Source organism: Cygnus atratus, chromosome 3 (assembly GCF_013377495.2).
Source record: "Cygnus atratus isolate AKBS03 ecotype Queensland, Australia chromosome 3, CAtr_DNAZoo_HiC_assembly, whole genome shotgun sequence".
NCBI lineage: Eukaryota > Metazoa > Chordata > Aves > Anseriformes > Anatidae > Cygnus > Cygnus atratus.
Window position 1 is genome coordinate 93483715 of NC_066364.1, and position 24941 is coordinate 93508655.

The 24941-nt window shown below is 38.2% G+C and overlaps 1 protein-coding gene across 10 annotated transcripts in view; it reads right to left on the reverse strand.

Annotated features, from left to right (window-relative positions):
• The window catches only part of PPM1B (protein phosphatase, Mg2+/Mn2+ dependent 1B), a 58178-nt gene that overhangs the window by 19353 nt on the left and 13884 nt on the right, over positions 1-24941 (reverse strand). For 4 of the 10 annotated variants that reach the window (XM_050710051.1, XM_035556086.1, XM_050710050.1 and 1 more), the window contains exons 2-4: positions 13189-13333; positions 2808-3671; positions 649-766 (exon numbers count right to left, since the gene is read on the reverse strand). In XM_050710051.1, the coding sequence (XP_050566008.1) occupies positions 649-766; positions 2808-3653 (964 nt within the window). In that variant the 5' untranslated portion in view covers positions 3654-3671; positions 13189-13333. Of the gene's footprint in view, positions 1-648; positions 767-2807; positions 3672-13188; positions 13334-20177; positions 20242-21186; positions 21285-22019; positions 22097-23471; positions 23589-24941 lie in introns of all 10 variants that reach the window. The other 6 variants (XM_035556078.2, XM_035556025.2, XM_035556036.2 and 3 more) reach the window with 5 other exon arrangements.

Genomic DNA, 24941 nt, shown 5'->3' on the forward strand with positions numbered 1-24941 from the left:
TTTCTGAAAATGTTGTATTCAATCCTTTGGAGGAATAAAAAGAACTATAAAATCAGTGAATAAATGAAATTGGTTAGTGATTAAGTTCAGTCCTCTACGAGAAACATCTAGAATTGCTTTTATTGCAACTTTTGTTCATGCATACACACGCTTGGTAAGCATTCAGAACCAAAAGGATGATTTAAGGCTCTTGCATTCACATATATTTTGATCAGTTACACTCTGTAAAAGTTTTCACAAGTTATTTTTCAAACTGACATTTTAAAACAAACTCACAACTGTATTAAACAAAAGCAGTTAAACAACCTTGATAAGTAGGAGTCCCTTCAAGAAAAACTGATAAAGGTTTTTCTTTTAGTCAAGCTTCCTCAAAAGAAATGGAGCATGTAACACAAGTATCCCTTTGTAACCAAAATATTAACAATATCACTATTTAATTAGCTGATGTAAGCCTCTGTAAGGTCAGTGGTTACTTCTGTCTTCACAAAACAAAATGCAAAAGATCTAAGGTTTTATTAAGAAAATGCATGTGGCATATGGTTTACAACATTTTTCCTCATCATAAAGTCATGATGGCTTTTGTTGGTTTTGGTTTTATGCTCAATAACATTATGACAGCATTTTTAATGAAGAAAATGGATTTCTTACCTTCAACCCGTGATTCCAAGTGCTTATCCAACTCTGCATCTTTTTTCACTGCCTCATCTGAGACCTTAGGAGCATTTGAAAAACAAACTAGTACAATACTCATGTTATCACGACTCCCCTATGCAACAAAGAAAAAGAAGAGTTAGGCTCTTTAGATTTCATCTTTCCTTTTTTTATTCTCGTTACCAGTTGTATTTTTACTTACAGTATTGTATCCTAGACTTACCTGGGAAAAAGAAGCCTTGCAATCAAAGTCTTTGATTAATAACAACCTCTCTTTCTCAACTAAACTACTCATTTAAATTGATTTTCACTGATTTTACATTCTTAGTCTAAGCTAAAATTATTTAATGCACTTTATGTGCCAACTGTTTAAAAATAACATTTCTACATAAAATAACCGTTTAAAACAACATTTAAGAAAACAGGAAAATTAGACTGTCATTTAACGTTAACCTTAAGGAAATGAAAAAAATATTTATGTTGCAAAATGAAATGCTGAATATTCTAAACTACCAGAATAGCTAGTTTCAGCTATTAATGTGTAAGTTTGAAAACATTCACTATGGCTGTTCAACAGGAAGTACACGTTATACCTCATGCACCTTGAGGAAAACAGGTAAATTACAAAATAAGAATTCATTTAGTATGGCCAAACTGACATTACAGACTATCTCATGCTCAGCAGTATAAGCCAATGGCTTTTGCAGATAATAATTTTAATGCCAATTGTTCACTAGTAAGCTCCAATACCATTTTCCTCCTCACCTTTCAAAATTACAATCCATAGCCAAATTTTAAAATTACAATTCAAATTTAAAAGCAAGGAGATCCAGAAAAACTGTAATTTGAACTCCTGGTTTAAAATCAAGATTTTTTTTTTGTCAAGTTCTCTATTCTTGCACTTTCTGTCAAGTTCTCTATTCCTGGTCTAAGTTTGAAATCTTTAACAAACGTTATGTAAATAGCTCCTTATCCAAACTAAACCAGAAATCTGTGTGCCATTTTTCACTGCATATTGTTTCTCTATAACCCCAACCCACTGGGTAGTTCCTATCATTTACCAAAACAACTCATTCTTCAAAGGAAATTAGGTAGCAATCCAACATCAGAATAAATTCCTTCAGAATGCAGGACTTGTCCCAAAGTCCCAATGTAGGTCTTGGTCCAAATTCCTTTTTATATCAAGCATATGGATACACTTAGTATTTTACAATAGATAATACTTCACATCCTGAAGACCTTCTAACCTTGCCACAAACTGCTCAGATCCAGGATCTTACTTTAGAAAATTGAGGTTAAAATGAGGTTAAAAACATGAGGTTATGTCTACTGCTTTACTGAAAGTATACTAGAGTGACAAGTCATTAATGAAGCTGATCGAGTGCTTGCTCAGAAAAGCCGGGGCATTTAAACCAATCTTACAACATCTGACATATGCTGGAATACAACCATATTTCCGAAAAAGTTACTTACCCTTTACTGTTTAATTCTAATTTCTAAGTTTTAAACCTTCCTCAAAATGGCATGTTTGGTCTATGGATTCATCAAGGAACTTTATTTGTATTAGTAGGAGTTACACTTTTGAGGGAATGCTGGAAATGATAAACCTGTGAAACGTTTACAGACCAACCTGCAATATCTCCTAACGAACTTGAAATTTGAGGAGTGCAAGCAAGCTCAGATGCAAAAACAGTGCTTCTTCATCTGAGCTACAACAATTAGCTGAGGACACCACTTCAGATGATAGACAAAACATACCCTGATGAGGAGATAGTAGTACAAGCACAGATATTATGCAAAGGAGAGCAACACCACCCAACTCAAAAGAGCAAAAAAATACAAACTTTGCACAGAATGTACTTTTTTTTTTAATTATGTTTTTAAAAAACATTCACTTTAGAAGTTGGAAACAAAATTTAGAGCTGGAACTATATGCAAACATTACACTAAACTTTTATTTTTGCAACTGCCATCGCCTCTCCAAGCACAAAGGATGAGGCTGTACACTCTTCAGCAAAGACAGTCAAATGGGTACAGAAGTTTGAGGGTAGGAATAGGGAGAATGGAAAGATTAGGCCAGAAACTGCTGTTAACATCGTACCCATCTAAACAGAAGATAGATTCAGAACATCTGCTTGGAGAAAACAGTTACATACCTTATGTAAACAAGTGTCCACTACCCAATTGCACACTTTTTCCAGGTCATCTGATACTTCAAGTCTAGACTTAACAAATTCACAGAGCTCTTCGTTGCTCATTACATCCCAGATTCCATCACAAGCCAAGATGATAAACTCATCTTCTTCTGCCCTTAAAATTTCACAAACCTCTGGCTCTGGAGAAACAAGTTGTTCTGTAGGGCCTTTACCGTCAACACATTTGTAGTCATAGTCCCCCAGAGCTCGAGAAACTGCCAATGAACCATTAACGCGCTGAATCATTACACTGCCTCCTGCATTCTGGATTCGCTCTTTCTCCCTTGGGTTGCAAGGTTTGTGATCCTGTGTTGAAAAACAGACTTGTCCATTCCTATAGAGAACAGCACGTGAATCACCACAATTGATAAAGTATACATGCTCGGGTGAAATCATAACTCCCACTGCTGTTGAGCCACTTCTGTCCATCCCATTTCTGAGGTCTGAGAAATTGCGCATATACTCATCAATTTTCAAAAAGCCAGTTCTGATTCCACTCTTGACATTTTCCACTGAAGGTTCAAGAGCAGATCCAGGTTTTTCTGCCGCCCTAAAGTCTTCATTGTTAGTGATGTGTTCTAGTAAGTGTGTGGAGCAATAATTTGCAACACGAGATCCTGCGTGACCATCATAGACAGCAAAAAAGGACCAGTCCTCTAAGCCGTGAGGAATACCTACAACAGCTGTGTGAGCATCTTCCATTTCCACTCTCCATCCCTGCATACTGCTGAGGCCGTAACGCAAGCCATTCCCTGCACCATGAGCATTATGTTTTTCAGTTTTTGGTTTATCCAAAAATGCACCCATGTTTATGCAATATCAAATCTGGAAAACAGAGAAGAAGAATCTTAGTTATAAATCCACCACTCTATCTAAGTTCACTCAGCAATGTCAGTTTTGTTCTCCCTTCCCTTTCTTCTTAATAAAACACATTACAAAGCATGCACATGTGCAAATATCAACTATAAGGCGGAGGGAGGGATAATTAACAAATGACATTAATGAAATTGGAACTTACAGACCCTTGTCTGCCTTTCAGGCAGTATGGTTTCTATTTTGTGTGTGCACAGGGTTTTTTGTTTGTTTTTGTCTTTAAGACTAAATATGCAAGAAGGCTCTCCATATGAAGGTGGAGAACTTCACGTACCTCTGTAGCCCAATTTTGTCATTCTCTGCTGGAAGAGTAACATCCATATTACTCCTATTCCCCTTCCATTTTCACTAGGACATGAAGAAAAGCTAATACTTTATAAATAAGTACCAACTGACTTGCTAGCTTTGCATGTACTGTGCCACTTCTTTAATCTTGTAAGCATGGCAAAATTGACAATAGAGAAATGTAGACCACTCACGAAAGGAAAGCATGATTACAGCACTTCCAAAGAAGCAGTAAGTCATTTCCCACTTTGACCCAAGAAAACTTTTCACAGGATTCTCTTACTATATTACTTACTCCTTTGTAATACATTTCAATTTTTACCATCCCTAAAAGACATTCACGTGGTTTTAAGTTCATAGATGCACTGATCTTGATTTTAAAACACATCCAGTTAAAACAGATATGAGCTCTCTAAGGGAAGAAAATATTCCACAGAAAGTTAGTTCCTCAACATATGGAGAAGATCTGCTTCAGAATATGTGAGAAGCACCCTCAGAGAGTAAGCTTGCAGATACAAGTAACCTACACTGAAGCTTCAGAGGACTTCCAACTTCCTCTCCTATACGAGAATAGGTCATCCTATGCAGGCCTGAAAAAACACCTTGCACTTTACAAAGTCAGCAAGGAATATTTTCTTTAACTCAGAGACCCCGCAGTACTTTTTCTTTTTTTTTTTTTTTTCAAAAACCCAGAAAACTCCTTATCATGCTAACAATGAGTACCCCATGAAACCCTTAGCGACTGGCTGTAAAAATGATAGCAACTTTCAACCAGCAAAAATCTGAGAGCCTTGACTGATCGCGAGCAAGTCAGTCGCTAGTGTTTCCACACACTAGCACCTACCAAACCTGTGGAGTCACGATAAACTGCTTTAAGAGCTTGTTACCATGTCAGAACGAAAGCTTAATGATTCATTTCTTCTTTCATTCCCCTCCACTAAAGATATTTTCATCATCCATAGATTACTCTAACAGGAGAGATGAAAAGGAAATAGTACACTGCAAGAGGAAAAGCTTATGGCTAGATTCCTCACCCCACCCTGCCAGGGTAATTTCAGAACTTTCAATCAGATAATGCAAACTTCACACTCTGCTCCAGTGGCCTCCATGAAGGGCTGAGGATCCCCATTATTCCACAGACCAAGACTTTACTCAGCAGCTATACTTCTTTTGAACTATATTTCTCACTCTTAATGTAAATTTAGACACTTCTCCAAATATTGCAGCAACTCCCTATCTGCTTTACTTTTTAGTATAATTTACTTCCTTAATTCATGTTTAATGGTCTTTAATTCAAGTGCTACTAACACTGCAGAAGGATGAACATGGTTCTGGTATTTTTTTATTAAAAAAAAAGAGGAGTACTTTAGCACTTGGCTAAATCAAATCAACTGAGAAGCACCAGAATTCAGATGGCTCTTATGTTCAAGTACCATGTTATATTCTAATTACAAGCCTTGGAGTTATCTCTTCTGAAGATCCTTTAAGAGATGTAGAATAAAACATCATCAATTGGATTCCAAGTTTAGACACATCTGCTAGAGAAAAAGATTTCTTTAGCAATCAGCTAAAGGAAATTGAGGTTTTGCATGTACAGAGTAAATTCCAACACCGTGCAAATACCCACCTCTAGCTCAGCTCTGAGCTACTACCATGATTTTTGATCATTCACATCTATTAGGGAACTCTATAATTGCAGACTAGTTGACTATCTCTCTGTACCAATCTTCTGGTATCAAGAAGTCCGGTATTATAACACAAGTCTTGTACTTAGTAAATTGCCTTAAGCTGCTGTTAAAAAACAACTATTGTGTGACACTAAAGAAATATATCCTAAGCCCTGTACGTGCTCCAAAACGAGCATTCCATGTACAAGGTACACATCTCCAGTAAACTCAAGTCACAAGAACACACTACAAAGTTGCTGCCAATTTGTTTTTACTCTATATAAACGTGAAAACAGTCCTCAAACTAGACTTTGTAAAGCAAAACCAAGAGTACCATTCATTTGAATTGATAATTAACTGGCACATCTTATACAAAAAGCAAGAATGACTTCAGACCAGCAGCCAACTTTCTCAGAAGACTTCCCATACTTTCAGCAAAGTCAAATCATTAAGCCCTTTCAAACACCTACTCTCCATCCCCAACTTCCCCTAATTCCCCCCACCTTTCCAGTCCATTCAATGTTATGATATTATCCAAAGAATTTTACAAACAAGAAGCCCCGTTATCTGTACTCTTTCTCTCTGCAGTCACTATCTACATGTCTCTTACTACCTGGGATAGTAGAGAATGAAGTAAGGAATCATACGACTGTGTAATGAAGATCAAAACTCATCTAACTACAAAAGTCTATGACCTGACTATTGACTGTTTTATACATACGCATTTATACTGTATACTAAAGTCAAAAGCATGGGTTCCACATCTTAGCTTCACCTGTTTCATAAGTAGCTTCTGAATGAGTTCTTACAGCTCAGAATGAGTAAAAAATTGAAAAATTGTCCTATTTGCAATTATATTTGTAATATTAAATAAGATATTTAGAATATTACAAATATTTAATAAAGGATGTAGAGACAGACTTACAATCAATAAGTAAACAGTAAGTTTAGGTATCAGTTTATGGCTGGTCCTAAAGAAAACACCAAATACATAGAAGAAATCTTTCTATCACTGTGTATATTATGTATGCTATACAAAGCAGCAGCTGGCTTGAAGATTAGCTGAAAAAAAATCAAACCATTTTAGTGAGCATGGAAGAAAGAAACAGCCACTAAGTTCTTTAAAACAGCATATATTCTGCAGATCAAGAACAGAAACCTAGGTTTCCCTTCTTGTAATAGTTTTCTCACCTCCAGAAAGGAAAAAAAAAAAATCACCTGCTAAGTACCAATAATGACTAACGGTAGCTTTTGTAAGGCCTTCAGAGGAATCTCAGCAACATGCTGCTAGAGCACTAACTCTAACACTCTACTGTACACTCTTCATCTCTACTTTAAAACCAACCGTTAAGTCATTTACAATCAAGTTCGATGCTGCAGGTCTCTAACAAAAGCTGACGTCCCTTTCCCAGGAAAAAAAACTAACCCAAGACATACTTTTCTAAAGTCCAAATGTGTATTCTTCCCTAACGTTTCCTACCCGATGCAAATTTTACATGAGGTCCTTATCTTACATACAGGTAAGGCAACCAATAGTTCAACCCTAGGAAACCAAAGTCATCTACGCTTTTGAGGTATGGAAATAGAAAGCATAAAGCCAAAAACCACACCTTCTGACACTGAAAAATTTGTGGTCCGTCTCCATTTCCCCACAGCTACACACCGAATACATATATTTGCATTATATCAGCTCTGAAATACACAGTCCTAAACAGCAGGTTTGTGAACAAGTGTGAGTTTCTCTGTTTAAAAGAAAAACAACCACACCCTCTGATTTTCTCCAAGATATACCCATAAAATGGTAAAGAGTTCTTGCTCAGCTCCAGAATACCCATGATGAGTTTATTTTCCACTCTATCATAGAAGGGGAATAGGAAGCTACTTTAAAGGAAAAACATGTTTCTTCCCACATAGATTAAATTGGCAGAAATAACACTTACTTGCTAGTTGCCACGAAGGCATACAAAAATGTAATTAAATAATACAGTCTGTACCCATGTTTTTGTAGATACCATAAAATAATTTCCAGATCACTTGAGAGTTCCAAAAAGAACTACTACTTTGATGGCCAACAGTCCCAAAGACAATAGTGGGTCTTTTCATATAAGGAGAATGGGTTAAACATTGATCTTTTGGGCTAAGGTCATAAGAGTATGCTGCAAAATCTCTCTTCCTCAGAAAGGTTCACTCAACAGGCCAGCCATTTTTAATAAGTCAGTGCTGTAGAAAAGAAATAGTGCCAGAGTCTCCTGTTACAACATCCATGTGCTCCTTCTGTAAAAAAAGGATGCTTCCACAGAAATAAATGCTGCACTAGATATTAAAAGTGCAAGTGACAGATGACAATACCTGTGACAACTTCAAAGCTTAGTGGAAGTACAGGAAGAAGCAGTTTTTCTGGTTTAACTAAAAAGATTTAAACTAGCCTTGTTTAAAAAAGCTCCTGTCTAGTGTGAGAGAGACACTCTATACATGAGATGTGTCTCTACAAATGCACACATGCATCCTGTAGATTGTTTTGCCATTTGTAAAGGTTCAGAGTATCTCTCGATTTACATGAGAAATACAGCATGACAGAATATTCAAGTAAATACAAGATTACACTAAGTAGGTAAATACAAGCTCATTTAGTGAGTGAAGTCTTTAAAGATTTCTATTTTTGATCCCAGAAAACTTGGAATCCCTTTTGACTTACTGACCTTAAAAATTACTGGCACTACATAAATTTACATTAGGCAAATAGTTACTGAAATTTTGAGCAATAGCTCTACTTTAAGTTTGGCTGGAGCAGCTACCGTAACTTCAGTTACTACAGCACAGGCACGAAGTACTGGCAGACTTGAACAGCAGTTATTGGAATCTCAGAACGAGATCTTAATATTTAACATTCACTTAAAAATGAAATGCGAAGAAAGCCAGTAATTGATCGCTATTTATGCCCATGTACTATGGGCTTTGTTTGTTTTGAGTTGTTTTATTTGTTTTTAAATAACCTTTTGGCAAGGAGCAGGTTGGGAGTCAACATCAGAAATGGTCCCAGTGATAGAGCTGACCAAAGATTCACTTTGTACTGATACGAAGAAATTGAGTATGAAGATAAACCTCTAATATAGATCTTACTACCCAAAACGTTTCCTGCCCGAAGTCCAGTAAGCTTTTAAACCAGAAAGTTCAAAATGTTGCCAGCTAGCCCCCAATGCCACGCAGGATACATGCCTAGGAGCTACAGCTGGAACTCCAAAATGAATTTATGCATCTTTGTTATGGGGGGGAGGAGGAGGTTGGAACAAAAAAACAAGAAAACCCACACTGCACTACTTTTAAACCAGCAAGTGAAAAAGGAGGCAAAATTTCAGAATATGCTTCAGCTACTTTAAGCTGGTCTGGAGGTACAAAACAATCATGGGCAGTCTTTAACACCGTGGATTTACATCCGTTTTCAATGTCTATAGCAATTCATGAAAACAGAATTTGCTATGCCTCAGCTATTCACCACTACCTTGTGCCAGCAATTTCTTCTCTTTCGGAACTGCTGGCTGAGATGTTTTTGCTGCTGCTCTTCAAATTGTCTCACTGAAGAGGTGCAAAATTGGCTTTAATGTTTCAGAACTTTGTGACTCTGACTGTACTGGATTTAGAGGCCAGCAGATCCAAGACAGCAGTAACCTCCTACAGGGAAGACTGTGGGAGTGCGTAAAAAGAAGCACCAGGAGCTAGTTTAAGACCCATAACCTTTTTAGCTAGATTGTTAACACCAGAAACATACATATGCTTGTGGTCCTAGTGGCAGATAAATTTTAAATGGGTTGATACATCAACAATTTGAGATTCTAAAGTTACTGTGAGGCAGACAATGCATTTAAGTAATTAGAAATACACACAGAAGCACTGTGCTTTAAGCTTTGGGGTACATTTAGTGCTAGGAGCTGGGTGCGTGTACTTAAGCTACTAACAAAATATCACAATAGAGTTAAGGGCAGAAGGTGACTGAATTCCCTCAATCCCAAATCAAGCACTAGGAGACCAAGAAACCGTCTTCCGAGATTTGAAATAAAATGAAGTGTAAAGCTAAAAAAAACACACACAAACCTTAATTTGCCCCTTGATTTCACTTTGTCATCAAGTCACAGGGTAAGAAAAGGTGACTAGCTCTAGAAATAACTTTGATAGCACTTGTTAAGTCAAAACTAATTTAGATTATGCTCTATCCCATTCAGTTTTGTAACTATTGAAAAACTAAGTTTAAAGACTGGTATAGAATAAAGCTACACAAAAAAACTGCGAGCAGCTTAAGGAACTATCAAATATGCACTCATAGCATATCAAGCGAATACACCACACAAAGTGACAAATATGTCAAAGTTTGCCTTTTCAGAAGTTCATTTCATATTCTGCTTTCTTGCACCCTATTAAAACATAAATGAAGCCACATAACTGCAGATCTTTAAGACTGGTTTATGTGACAACTGCCTGTCTCTTATGGATAAGTTCCACGCTTTTATGCTGTGGCTTATTTTTCTGGAATGCAGTTTGGTAGGTGCAAAGTGAGAGATCGTATCTCAGACACCCAACATGAGTGGGTGTCTTGAAACAGGAAACTTGAAAGTAGACTCTGAACCTACCTTTGCAATCACAGCAAATAGTATAAAGCCATCATCAGTGCTCAGGTTGACATATTTTACAGTCACCAAGCCTTTATCAGTACATGCAGCATCACCCTTACGTAAACTGCAGAGGTCAAATTCACAAAGTTTTGTGGTCAGATGCAAACCTGAAGTATGCAGTGTTCCCCCTAGTTAGCTATGCATAATTCTGTGATTGCTTGTGTGGCTTCTGACATCCAGCAGCCCTCAGTCCGTGTTGACATCTCAACTAGGGACTTACCAAAGAAAAGGAATGCAGATGAGATGTCATTCTCAGTAAAGAAATACTCTAGAGTATTAAATTTCTTCATTTAATGTCACTCATCTTAGTTTTCTAGGTAACAAGTTCAGATTTTCTTTATCAAGATTTCCTTCAAACATTATGAAGTCTGGGAAACTTAATCCCCGTCTAGGAAACGCCAGTTTTATTTGAGTTAGAGATTAACCATATGAAAAGTGACATGTAAGACACAAATACCCAGGCTGGTTCACCTAGTACATCATCAGGTCCAGGCAGTGCAAAACAAACATACTGTTGTTTCTACACCTCCAGGGGAACAGTGAAGGCTCAAGTGTCTAAAAGCCAAGCTACCTCTCTGCAGACCAGTATTCGCTTCATTGTGCCGTCTTGAAGTAAGAGTTTGGTGCACAGGCACCTAAGTGAAATGGGTCTGCTCAGTTCAGATATTATCAAGTCAAGTTCATCAGCTCTGAAGTCAGATTTCATCCTTACCTCGACCTCTACAACAAGGCGTGGCTTTATTGTACCACCCCGTGGACTGCACTGTACTTGTTTTTTTTTCCTACTGACCATACTAGAGTAAATTCACTATGAATATTTATATGCCACAATATTAACCGAAATTCATTTTGCTCACCTCTATCAGCTCATACTTCCTGTGGCCAATAAGCCCGTTCTCCCTTCTTAACTGCACTAGTAAAAACAGAGGTACATGCATAGCATTTGGATATTACAAAGCACCGACTTAGTATAAAAATGATCCTTCCCTAAATAAAGTTTACAGTTACTTCTACGTAGAATCTTCTTTCTTCCCCTAAATTCAATAGAAGACCAGATATTTTGTGTGTTAAAATTACTTAGTACCTTCTCAAGCTACCACCAGCCAGGTTTTACTAAAGAAATAGCATGTAAAATTTTGAAGAAAAGAGCCACTGTTCAGCCAATACATCATGGGTATCAAAATTGAAGGATTTATTTTACTCATTAGCACAAAGCAGTATGTCATTAAAAATGAGTTCTTCCTTATCCTAAATTTAATGCATTTAAAACAACTTCTCTCATCTTTTTCAACGTTTAATTAGTCAGACACATTTTTGTGAGAATAAGGCAGAAATGAATGCCTAATTCACATGATCAATTAATTGTTCCCAACTAGCTCTGAAAGACCAGAATAATTGTTCTGCAGCAGGTCTGCAGAACCACAGTAAAACACTAAACCCTTTATTTACTTAATTGAGGAGTGACTTGTTGATTCACACACACAAATCGGAGGAAAACACAAGGGTTGGGCGAGATGAATGCTAGAAGTCCATTCCAGCAAAAAATTAGTCCATGACACTATAAGAAGTTGTGCTTTTTTCAACTTGTTACATCACTGCAATTTAAATATAAACATTAAATTATACAATAAAAAGATATAAAAAAAATAAAAAACGCATCTGAAAACTAAGCCAACCAAAACCCACGAAAACAAAACATTTTTTTCTTTCTTTATTCCCTTTTTTTCCTTTCTTTCATTATAGCAGCAACAATTGATGCCACCTTCCTGGCACAAACGTGTCATTGACCTATGCATCATCCAACCTCAGAGTAAGACATACAAGACTGCTCGATATCAACATCCCAGACTCTGGTTCTGCCACTCTTGAGAAGTACAGCCTAAGGCAAACAACTCTAAGGCAAGCAACTCATCCTGTCAAAGATACCAAAGGGTGAAATCAAGACTAAAAGGCTTTAACTTCATCATAATTCTGCAGATTCAGCATGTGCAATACAGCAATTTGATGGATAGTCTTCGAAATACACAATCCCTGTTTAAAAACAGAAGTACATCATTCAGAAAAACAAAACATGCAGGTTTTGCGACAGATTTGTAGTGTTTTCTGTGTTTTATTAATACTGCTTTGTAGCATTTATCATTTTCTAAAAAGAGAGTAAAAGGACAGATTTTTAGTTCCCCACACACAGGTTGAACAGACAGTGATTGAGAAGTGGGACAAGAGTTAACAGCACAACCTCACAGCCTGTCAGATAAAGTTAGGACAGAAAACCAGCAGCCAAAACATTTTCACTGACCTGGAAGAAGACATCAACCTTTCCCCTTGAAAAGGTCATTCAAGAGTTGAAGTGGACTTGTAACAATAATTTAGAGATTTTCTGTAACTGATTAAAAAGGGTAACTTAAGCAGTACTGCTGCTATTAGCTCGTTTAAGGAAGTACAAACCTCGAGGGGAAGAAAAGCCACATGCAGACAGTAAGCTGATTTCAGCTCATGGTGGCAAAACACTTCACGACTGACTGACACTATACCATCTTTTGTGTGAGAAAACAGCTTCCTCAAAATCTGGGTCAGCATGCATTTGGGTGTTGAAAAATTATTTTTTTTTCCATTTATTAACAGTGCTTTGTACTATAGCAAAGAGAAGCTATACTTTGTTATATTTTCTCCCTCCCTACTTTAAACAAGATTAAGCAAAATTCAAACGTAATTAAGGAAGAAAAAACATCCTTTTACCCAATCTGTTCTCGCATTTATGGTTAAAAACTTAGTCAATTACAAATTGCAAATTAAAACACAGCCGGAGTGATTATACCTTCCCATAAATTTCCAAGAGGCAGAATTAGTTCTTACCTGCAATCACAACCTTGTCAAGGTTCTAGTTCAGTGCTGAGAGAATTAGTTTACATTCCTGCTGCCAAGAAGCACATAACAGAATGACTTGCAAAACCTTGAGATAACAGTACAGGACACAACATCTGCTTTATTTTGGTATTTCCTAGAAAGAAACAAAGAAAGCAGTTAGCTACTCCAGATGGCATACAACAGATTTGTACATGAACTTAAGAAAAAGCTGTATTCAAGAAAAACAGAAGTGCACAAACTAAAGCTATGTCTGGATATCTAAAACCTTTCAATATACTCTCTAAACAGCATATTAAAGATTCATGCTAAGAAAAAAAAAGATTTTTTTCTAATTTCCTTCACCAGCACAGGCTAGCACTTAAAAAGCCATCTAGCCTATTACCTGACATTCGTGTCCCTAAATTGAGTTACAGAAGGAACAGCTTTTGCACGCCTGCTAACATAAGTGCTATTCACCTGCTTAAGTGACAGAGTACACACAGTGTTTGACAAAATTGAAATCAACCAAGCGCAGCAAGTGTAATTTGTAAATTCTCTACTTTGCTTGCTTAGATGTAAAAATGCACAAGGGTTTTGCAACTGAAGTTTAGTGCCTTTCTTTATAAGTATTAGAACTCCTCTGAAGAAACAGTTGTCATACATCTTTAAAAGTAGTTTCAATAAAATTCATCATAAATTCATTTTCAAATGCAGAAGTATCAGGTAACTAACAATTCAAACGTACGTATCTCCACAAGCATCTAGACATCTAAATCCCATTATTTTCAGCAGGATGCAAATGCCCAAATTCCTTCATGGATCAGAGACTACATATTTAACCTTACAAAACACTGCATCTTACAAAAGTTACCATGACAGTACACTGGTAGAAGGAACTACCCCAGGAAGAATTCTGGATAGCAGCCAGCTTTGTCTGGGGCAGGAGGGAAATACAAGCCTTTCTGTAACGCTGTGATTTTCAACTGATTACAGCACACTCTGAAAGCCCAGCCAGCTCTGCTGGGCTGAAGGAGGCACAAAGGGGACACGCTGCAGGCTTGGACTTTAAGGCCAGGGACTGAAGAAGCGAGCTATGACAACATTTCATGACAGTCTGCCTCTTCCAAATGGTAACTAGTCTTTTTCAACCATCACAAAGCACCTGTTTTGATTCTCATAAAGAAGGAATACTCCGCTACAGTTTGAGGAAGAGCTGTATGGGCTCAGTTAGTTTTATGCGCATGATGTCACGCTGCTGCAAGCCCTTGTGTCCTCCCCATCATTCTCTCTTAGGCACCACAACAGGATGGATGGTTCAATGAATCAAGCTAAGCCAGAAAAAGTCAATTACTTTCTGTAGGTTTAGCTCTCTGAACCAGCTTGAAAATGCCTTTCAGGCAAGTGCCAGAAATGCAGAACCAGCAGCTGCTGCCAATTCAGATTTGCTCTGAGTATTCCGAAACTACATGTTAAGCAGCATCCGCTAAATCATTAATGGACTCTGAAGAACTATTTTGAAATAACTAGACAGCAAATGTCTTAAATCATTGTACTGGACCACATAGCAAAAGCTTTCCTCCAAAAAAGTTATGAAGTTCATCAGTAAAAAAAATAAATAAATAAATAAAATTTCTTCTATACCTGAGAACTTCAGGAAAAAAGAAAACCACAAAAAGCATGGATTCACAAAGTTGCAGGTAACAGCAGAACTCCCTCTTCTGAAGTACACCAGGGCACCAGGGCTTCTTAAGTGACCGGGGCACGAACACAGAACACGACCACAACACAACTCCCTTCAGACAGCCTCTCCCACCTCCAGAAGCCGGCCCTAACTGTGAGGCTACAGGGCAGGTGCATGAAGTGCTCCAGCCTCACTTCTTCTGATGCTACTCCAGCAGCCTCCGGAAGTGGCTGACTCACAAACACGGGCCCAAAGACAAGCATTATGCTTCCCAGAAGCAAAAGTCTTGATCCCTCCCAAATTCTTCTACTCTACAGAGGATGCGAGAGCATTCATCAGACGAGGGTGACTTCTAGCCTTGAAACTGGATTCTTACATCATGGCGGACTCAAAGAGAGACGTTTGGAGCTAAGAGCACCTTGCCCCAGTATGCTCCCATTCACACAAATTCTGTCCGCACAAATTCTCAGAAGTGTGGAATAGAGGTATTCAGTGTTTCAGAAGAGACAAAAATACCTCGAGAGATACTCCATCACTGAACACTGCCCAGCAAGGGGACATGACTTCTGTTACTTCGGCACAGCAGTGCCTCTTACCTCTCTAAGTAAGCCACAGGTTTTTATTCTGTATGGAGATACTTCGGTTTGTGATGCAGCCTGGGGACAACAAGCTACTGTATCAAGGCCCCAGAAACTTGGGTGCAGAAAATGTTGCTATAAGCAAATAAAATGGTTTTACGTAGATTGCCAATCATAAGCTACTTCACAAAAATAAAGCTGAATGCCTCCCATTAAAGGCTTAAGAGAATTACAAAATGTATTAAGCATTTTATATGGGCTCCTTGAACATTTGGCGTCTAAATAGTTATTTGAGTAGGACTAAGTTTGTTAGTAAGTTTCTATTTTTATTTTTTGCTATTAAGATACTAGTACCATGGTGTAAAATTTTGGGCAGACCTGTGTGGTGCCAGGAGTTGGACTTGATGATCCTTATGGATCCCTTCCAACTCGGGATATTCTCAGATTCTATGATTCTACCCTGCAGTAACATAGTTCTTAATTGAGCGTAACTAAAACAGCCCTTGGCTAAAAGAATTTGAGTTTCACCACGCTTACAGCATTTTCTTCAGATGCAAAAGACTACACAGCCAGAGCCATCACAAGTAAATCACTGCTAAAGAACTGAAACCAACAGTCAGCAATAACCACGTTTAAAAAAAAAAAAAACACACCAAGCAGGCAAGAATCTTGACAAGTTCGAAGAACCCTACCATTGCACTTCAGAGAAGGGTAAGCAGCACATGCTAGCCTTTCTGATCATTAAATACATCTTTAAACAACCTTGATGGTAAAAGCACTAATGAACTTCAAGCTGAATCCAAATGTTAAAGCAAGCAAAAAACATCACACCATCCAGTCCTTTGCAAGTTTTCAGATTCTGGTCAGCCAAGCACCAGAAATACACTTCTTGTGCAGTTCCACAAACAGCTGCAGCTGACTTTTTAAAGGACAACCAAATCATTGCTGCTTTAAAACAAACCAACCAACCCCACTCCCTAAGCATCACGAAAAACAAAGTAAAATCTAATGTATCATATTTGACTTCATAACACCAAAATACTACCACTGCTGATACCATCCCTCCGAACTGTGGGTGATGCAAAAGTTAATAAAAGATTTTACAGAAATAGAAGACACCAGAGGGAGAAGGAAAAGAGCAATCCCATAAGCTTACTGCAAGTTAGCCAGTATACTGCAACTTCCCTACTGCACGTTGTCAACATATGGTAAATGTAAGATAATATCCCCCTCCTCACACAGACATGAGGCGACCTGATTTTACAGTAAAAAAGAGCACGTACCAAAGGAGTGCACTAGCAGTGCAAGTTCATGCAGTAGTTCTTCGTTAACCTACATATATGACAAAGCCCAAACATAAACGAGCAATTAATGTCTGTGTAACTACTTGAGGAAACGTACAACTTGCACCCTAAAGAGCAAGTCGTTCATCTTTTACAGTACAAGATGAAATGAACTTTCTCTGCAGTTGCTGATTGATTCTTAGTTCCATACAACAATATCGTGAATCAACCAAAACTGAGCTAAGACTTTTCTTTTAATGTTTTTCCACCCAAATGCTGAAGCTCTGTTAAAATGTTAATTAGTGCAACACCTAAAGCAAAGGGAATGAAGAAGAGTTTGAAATTAAGACCTCTAAGAAGCAAGTTAAGTGCTTTAGCCTTTTTGAAGCAGCTAAACTAGTAACCAGGTTTTGCTAAAAGTACAGCGGCATCTAAAATGCAGCAAAAAGATGTAAAATCGAGGGTTTCTTACAATGCTAAGTATCTTGGAGTAAATTTACTTGGGTTTCTGGTGAATATTTAGATCAGCAGTTTGAAGCCGACAGTGCAACGTTTCAATTGCAAGTTAATCAGTCGAACTATTCAAGCCTGCACTTCCAAGGGGAACAGGTGATTAGCATTGTATTTAGCAGCAGTACAAATCCCAGTAATACTAGGGGCTTGGCAGTCTGGTTCAGTATACTTTTAAATATTACTTCACAAATGGTGGGCTTCAGTTACAGCACCAGAGAACTGGCTTTTGATACATCTTGAAAAATCTTGAAAACAGTTACAAAAGCTACTCTCAACTTTTTTTTCTGCAGACCTATCTTGCATACAGATTTGCCAGGCACATTTTGAATTCCTAAATTCTCAGCAGTTCTCTCGGGTAAGTTTTTGAACACTAAATTCACATGATGGCTATGTAGATGTCTTGGCAGCAGGGGCAGTTTGAGCAATATTTGCTCTCAGCAGCTCGTTCCATGTTAATCCGTGTTACTCAGCCACGTAGATAGTTCTGCTGGTGTAAGTGAATGCCTGAAGCAGAGACTGTTCATCTAGTTGATGAGTAACTCAAACTCTGTTGAATTATACAAGCAGAAGATGAAGAAACACTGCAAGCCAGCCTTTCTAGAATTGTGAATACACATATACAATCCACGCTCACCACTGGGAGATCACTAGCAAGCACTTACTTCTGTTATCCTGTAATCCAAGAGTTCACTTGGTTTCAACTATGATTAGGAGAACTCAAGCACAAATACCAAATCATCTCGAACAGTTAAGCTGAAGATATTTTCAAACATCCAGTTTCAGGTATGCTTAAGACAAAGGCCACCAAACACACTCCAGTCAAAACATCCAAGTATAAAACTTCATACGTGATTTTTATCAGAACTAAGAAGGGAGATGATCTTCAAGAGTTAAAAATGTATTACACTTATACATTAGTGTTCTTAAAAACATCAAGACTACAAAGAAGAATTGTAAGTTGATTGTAGGTTGCGACATGTACTTTGAACAAACGTGCTTGTTGGGGCTGTTAGGACTTTGTAGAGCAGAGTTTGCAGAAGTCTTTAATAACTGTTATAATACACTACACCCACAATGCCAGATAAATTCTGAACACGCATTATGCTATCCATGGCGCTTCAGGAGTAGTGGATAGAAGATGTGTTCCGATTCATCCTGGACCTGAGTTTGGTTGTTTTTAATTGCAAAGGCCAGAGTCTGCAAGCATCCATCTTCCTGACAGGGATTCGAACTCAGCTCTGGCACACCGGAGTGATTTGCAGAGGCAACACAAGAATCCTGTTCACTGTTAGTGAATTGCCTATCTTTTGAACACATTCTTATGGAGTATCCCCATGAGGTAAACTTATCATCATCTTGCTTGTTAATTTGATAGGCAGCAGTAGCTAACGAGTCAGTTTGAAGTTACCCATCCATTTGTTGCCTCTGTGAGCATCTGGCCTTCAAATCAACGTTTAAAAAATACAGTCACTCCAGGCGGATTACTGAGGCTTCGCCAATATCCCTCTGCTTCAAGCAAACAGAAATCACAACCTGAGCACTGTCAAACATTCTGAGGAAGAATTCACCACACTTGTGCTTCATGATGTTATCAAATGGCATCTATTCAGAAGTCCTCTGGGCTGAAATGGCATGTCCCTTAGCCACGGCACGTCCTTCAACAGCACCTCACTTAACACCGAAGCCAAATGTCTCGCCCTCTCTAGCTACTCCAGCAGTACGAAAAGAACATGCCGAGTTCGTCAGACCTTTCCGCAGCAGAAAAGCAAGGTGTTAGTAAACTGCAGCATTATTCAAATTCAGAAGTAAACTTGGGAATAAAAACTTGCTCTGTCAATTATGAAATAGGAACGGCTTAGCCCTTTCTTGCTAAGCCATTCAAAAAAAAAATAAATAAATCTTAAGACCATAAAGAACTCTTACTGAAGCAGTTCTCAGCAAAAATCCGAGAAAGCTACAGATCGGTCAATTCTGTAGCAAGTGCGTGCATTCAGATGAAGAACTCCCACTGCTACAGACTGCAAAATATTGTAGGATGAAGAGGTATAGAAAATGTGACATAATTGTCTTGTTTTACTGCTAGGATACAGAAGTTGACCATGCTCCAAAGTGCCCTAGCTGTAGGATAGAGGCAGGAAGTCTGACAGTTTTCAGGGTGACACCACAGCAAGTCTCTCAGAGGAAATGCTCACAACGTGGAAGAACAACTTCTCGGCAGAAGACTATCGTGATTAATTTGTCCATGAACAGTCTTCAGTGATTTTTAAGCCAGCTAACAGCTAGAGTTCCCAAAGGTAAACTTTTATCCAGATAGAGAATCTCACCTAAATTCACTGGCTAGCAATGCACTGAGTAAGCTTTTGAGTGAAGCCTGGCTGCTAGAACCACTGAAGCACTGAAGAGTTATTTGTCTTCAACACCACATCTTCTGTTCCTGCTGCACCTGTCAGAAAGTTTAAACCCTGCTTCTACAGCACGTCTTTCTGTACAGAGCCTGTATTTAGGGCAAATATATCCCCACAGGATTCTCAAAGGCACAACAGCACCCCATTTGCCTGTGAGGGGAATTAAATCATCGCAGCTATATGTATGACAACAAATCCCATTTTTGCCATCTTGCATGTATAATATACACAATCTTAATTGGGACAACAAGTATATCTAAAAATCTAAGAGGAGTTTGAATCCCATAAAGTGGAGTGAGAAATGAGCAAAAAGATAACACAAAAAACAGTATTTCAGTTAGCACCAGATAGGGAAAATACAGCAAGATTTCACTAACAGTGATACATTTTTCAATGACAGAAATCAACTTGTATCAAATCTGTAAGGGATTGAATGGCTTTTACTTTCTGTATATATGATGCAGACTTGCCCTCTCTGAAATAATATAAATGATGTCCTTATTCCTCCCCCATCTTCTGAGGATAAGTCTTCACGTACCAGTGAACTAAAGGTGAGCCATCGTAGCAGATTTTTAAAAAATGCTTGAACACCGCTGATGTTCCTGTGCAGACAGTTACAGGAAGAATTAAGTTATCCGCCACTTGGTAATGTGACTTAAAAAAGCCACAAATAGATCCATTTATAGGTTTATGCACAAAAGGACTTCAATGCAAAAAACGTCTTTCAACACCATAACAAAATCACCAGGCCTTTCAAATCAGTAACAGAGCACAAATATTAACACTTAGTATGTTACAGATATTTCAATGCTTACTGCAAAGCAAACTTGGAAAGAGAGAATTCAAACATCTGCTATGTCAACTAACAAACACACAAACACGATCTTGCAGAAGAACTAAAATCAAATACTTAAGTAATACAGGAACTGGAGCCTCCAAATAGGAATCATTAAGATACACAGTTATTTTTATACCTCAATTAGTTTTAGAACCTCATTTTTTCCTTCATCTCTTCCATGCTAAGAAATTTTTCATACCTATTAGCAAAGTTATTTCAGTAACAGTACTGTAATAGTGTGAAGAGACTCGGCGCTTAAAAAGAAACCTTAAAAATTTTCAGTGTGTTCATCTGCCTCGAACTCTCCTTGCTAATACAGACTGATCACCTTCCATACTCAGCCCAGTTCAACTGATCATTTCAAGTGAGGAACATAATGTGCTTTTAGGAAGTCAGTTATAATCCAATGCTTAAGAGAAGCAGCTGATTCTACGTGGTATGTAATGATAGACTCCCATACTGTAGCAGGATCGATTATAGTTTAATCCCATGTTATGTACTGTTCAATCCACAGTGTGTTACAGAAACTTACGTTTCAGACCACAGATGCCTTTTCAGATTACATACAAGAACACGGTACTGCCCCCTGCATTTTTATAGCATGCTCTACTTTTTCTATATGTTAAAGAAGCTTTCTAAGAAAAAATCTGAAGTCTAATCAAAAAACTACTGTCTTTTGGAACTGCAGAGTGAAGCAAATTTCCGTTACCTTTTTTTCTGGCAGCAGTCTCCAGTATCGTTGCCTGGACACATGGAATCTTTTTCAGGTATCTGCATTGAGGCTATCTGAACTGCTTCACTTGTCATCTAAACAGAGGAGTACTTGGCAAGAAGCAGTCATTTCGCAACTTGCAAGCTTAAATACTCGAATAGTTTTGTCCAATTAGTACTGCAACTTCAGTTTGACAACAAATCAGTTTGACTCACTTTTAATCAATATAGTTTAAACTCTTTTGATTTACAATGTATTTTAATGAAGAAGTTTCAAATATATCTATTGAGACAATGACTGTTTTAATTTTGCCACTACGCAAGTGTTATAATACATGTTGAAATATACCTGCAAAAATTCAAAGGGCAATTTTAGCAATAAGAATGTTAAAACTAACATGCAAAAAGACCATGCCAGTTCACAAGAAATCAATAGTAGAGATGGGGCTCAAGGGCTTACAGGCAGTCGATGCAGTTATGAGAGGTCTACATAGACTTGACAGCAAAAAGGATTCCGGGAAGCAAGCACGTTAATAATTCAATGTTTATTTTATGCTATTCATCAGGTCAGACATCAGCTGCAGGCAGTTTTGGCTAACAGATTAAGACACCATCTCCAGTTCCACAAAAGTTACTGCTCCTACACCACTGTTGGCTGCAAGACACTGCCTTGCTGGGAATGCCACCTTCACACCACAACAAGGAAGAGAACACGTGAACTGTAGCAAGGGGGTAGACACCCTACACTGTCATCCTGTTTATAAAGGCAGCATGCCAAGATATTTTAAAATTATGTATCTAGATCTTCCAAGGCTCACATCTCAGTCTTACCTCTTTAGAAAATGTCAAGCTTAAGCTGTATGTATGCTATACCAGGTTTAACAAATCGTCTGGACTAAACCAGGTATCTGTAAAAAAAAAAAAAAAAGGGCGGGTGGGAAATAAGACTATCCCTTTTGTGAGCCCTAATTAAGTATTCAGGCCTTTGCAGAATGATGACTGAAAGAATTTGATGAATTTAACAGTTTAAAAAGCAAAGTAAACATTCAGCTTGGGGATTACACAGCTAATTCAGTAAAATCTACAACCTAGAAAAAAGAGAACCACACAGGCACAACAAATAAGAAACAGTTATGTGAACAAAAGCCTGCTGACCTGAACCTTCAAACAGGTGCTGAATTCAGCAAAATAAGCGCCAGCTTCAGTAGTTCTGCCCAACTCACTGCCCCCACAAGACTGAAGGGCTAGCATTAGGCAACCAGCTGCCTACATTAGGCACTACTTGTACTTTACAGTTCCCAAAACATTTATGTCCTTCCAACTCCACATGAAGGTCTCCACCATCTGTTTTCCAGCTGGACACTGTGTGAGGAGGGGAATACAAGGCCACAAACTGCTATCTGTAAGGAATATGTCTCCATTCTTCTGAAACACCTTTCCAGCTCCTCCTTCTGAGAGCCACGAATATGATGCTAGCCCAGTCAACAGTGCAGTCCACCAACACTCTTCCTGAGACTGGTCCCACCAGAGGGAACTCCACTGTCTGCTATGCATTTTATCTCCCCAAACCTAGTTACACTCTCCATTCTTGCCTTGGGGGCTGGGAATGATACATTTTATTAAACATTTTATTAAACTGTGCATGGAAGCTGAAGGCAATGGCATCACCCTGCTGACTGATGTTAAAGACTCCTACCACTCGATCAGAGCTCTAATCTGCAGGGAGATGACAACTGTATAGGTGCTTGAAGCTATGGCTTTACTGAAATAAATGCACCTACCATTCCTTCCAACACCTACCCTCTGATTCCACAGTTATTCCCTGATATTTTCAACTTGACTGAACACGGCATTCCAGCTATAATTGCATTAAAGAGAAATGCCAACAAGCTCAGCGCAGGACCTTCCACTAAACCAAAGATGGTTGCTTACATGCACACTTTAGTAAGACATTCCATTTCATATCATGCAAATTAGTATATCGGTTTTAGAAGTATGAACACCTGTACTACCAAAAGCCAGCTTTGCATAGCAAACACTAGTTACATGTACCAACTTGCTTAACTGTTTGAGTTAGAGAACACAGACACAGCTAGCTTTTGTGCACCTGATCATAATGAATGTCCACAAAATCATGTGGTATTTAATACTTAACTATTCGTAATATTCTGCAGGAAAAGTATAATATGCAAGAAAACTGACAAATGAGAAGTAGATCCATTTTGCAAGCCTTGGTATTCATGCTTTTTGCCATCTGATCATGGACAATTTTGAAAGTCTTACCTTGAACGCAGTGCAAAAGGCAAATTTCTTCCAGATCTTTGTCCTTCTGATAAGGATTCACTTTAGAGACTCTTCCTTGTATATTAGGGGGTGAATAAACCGGAAGAGCCTCTGAATCTGAAAGTAGTAAGATGGAAGAATTGACCAATTTCTTTCCTGGACAACACATTATTCAATCAAATCCATAGCTCAAGAGCTGCTTAATAGCAACTTCTTGAGGGGAACCAAGAAAACACACAAACCACTGGAAGCAGTGAAGTCAGTCAAGAAGTTCCTACTCGTAATCTTCTGCTGTATTACCTCAGACATGAATGCCTTTCATTTGTTAGAGATAAAATGTATCAGGAGATTTAAACTAAACCATTTAATGGCCAATACCTGTCAAAAAAAAATCATAATCTGCACCACCCTCAAATAGGTGTATGGAAAGTCATTTGTAATCCAGGAACACACTGTGAGAGTGCGAGAGCCTGCACATGCTTGTGTGTGCATGTTTAAGAGGAAAGAGGATGAAAAAGCCTGGAACATTAATGCAATCATTTACAAAAGTATATACAGATCCTGGACTCAAAAGAAAAGGGCTAAAAGTTGGGGTTCAAACTTAATCTCAACTACAGAAACCACACCAAAGAATCCTGTCACTAGCTACTATGGATTTCTGTAAAAGCCAAAGCAGAAAGACACGCAACTATTCACCAAAATTACCTTGCCAATAAGAAAGAAGCAAAGTTGCTTTCCTCACAAACTCACGAGCAGGGCTATCAGAATTAAGCCCACCCTGCCTAGATATATACACCAGTATACATTTTTGGTAGCGTGGATCTGGCTAAAGCTTTCCATTTTCAAGATGCCCGTGTGTAGGATCTAGGATGTTTCTTTTCAAAGACCTGGCAAAGAGGGAACTGGACCAGTCTCAGCGAAACCGTCGTCATTTGCTTTTTCAGCATCTTTCTTCCCCAAACCAACAACTTCAAAGAAGAAGTGTTCCACATATTGCTTAGCTTTACTTCAAGGTTCAGAATAATGGGTGAAGGCAAGTGAGCAAAAAGATACATCGGCCACTATAAAGTTCTACAACAATTTTTTCAACTTAAAGAATATTTTTTCTTTCACTCTTAGATAAAATTATGTTATTCAATGAATGTACCTTGCTTATTCAATGCTTACCCAATAGGTACAGATTTCAAGCAACTAATGATTAAGATCAGACATTTGTCAACAGGAGTAGCTGATCTTGTCCAAGTTATTTTATTTAGAAGCACCGGAAATACATGCCAAAAACTTTTCAGCATACACCCTCCCATTCCAGTTTATGACCCAGTCTCTTGCTTTCCCACTGTGCTTCTCAGTAAAGAGACTGGCTGCATCCGCTTGGTATCCATCCCTGTAGATACCAGAAGTTTGTTACCACCCTAGAGGACCAAAACCGGGCATAATATTAAAGATGCAGTCTGGGAACATGTGGAACAA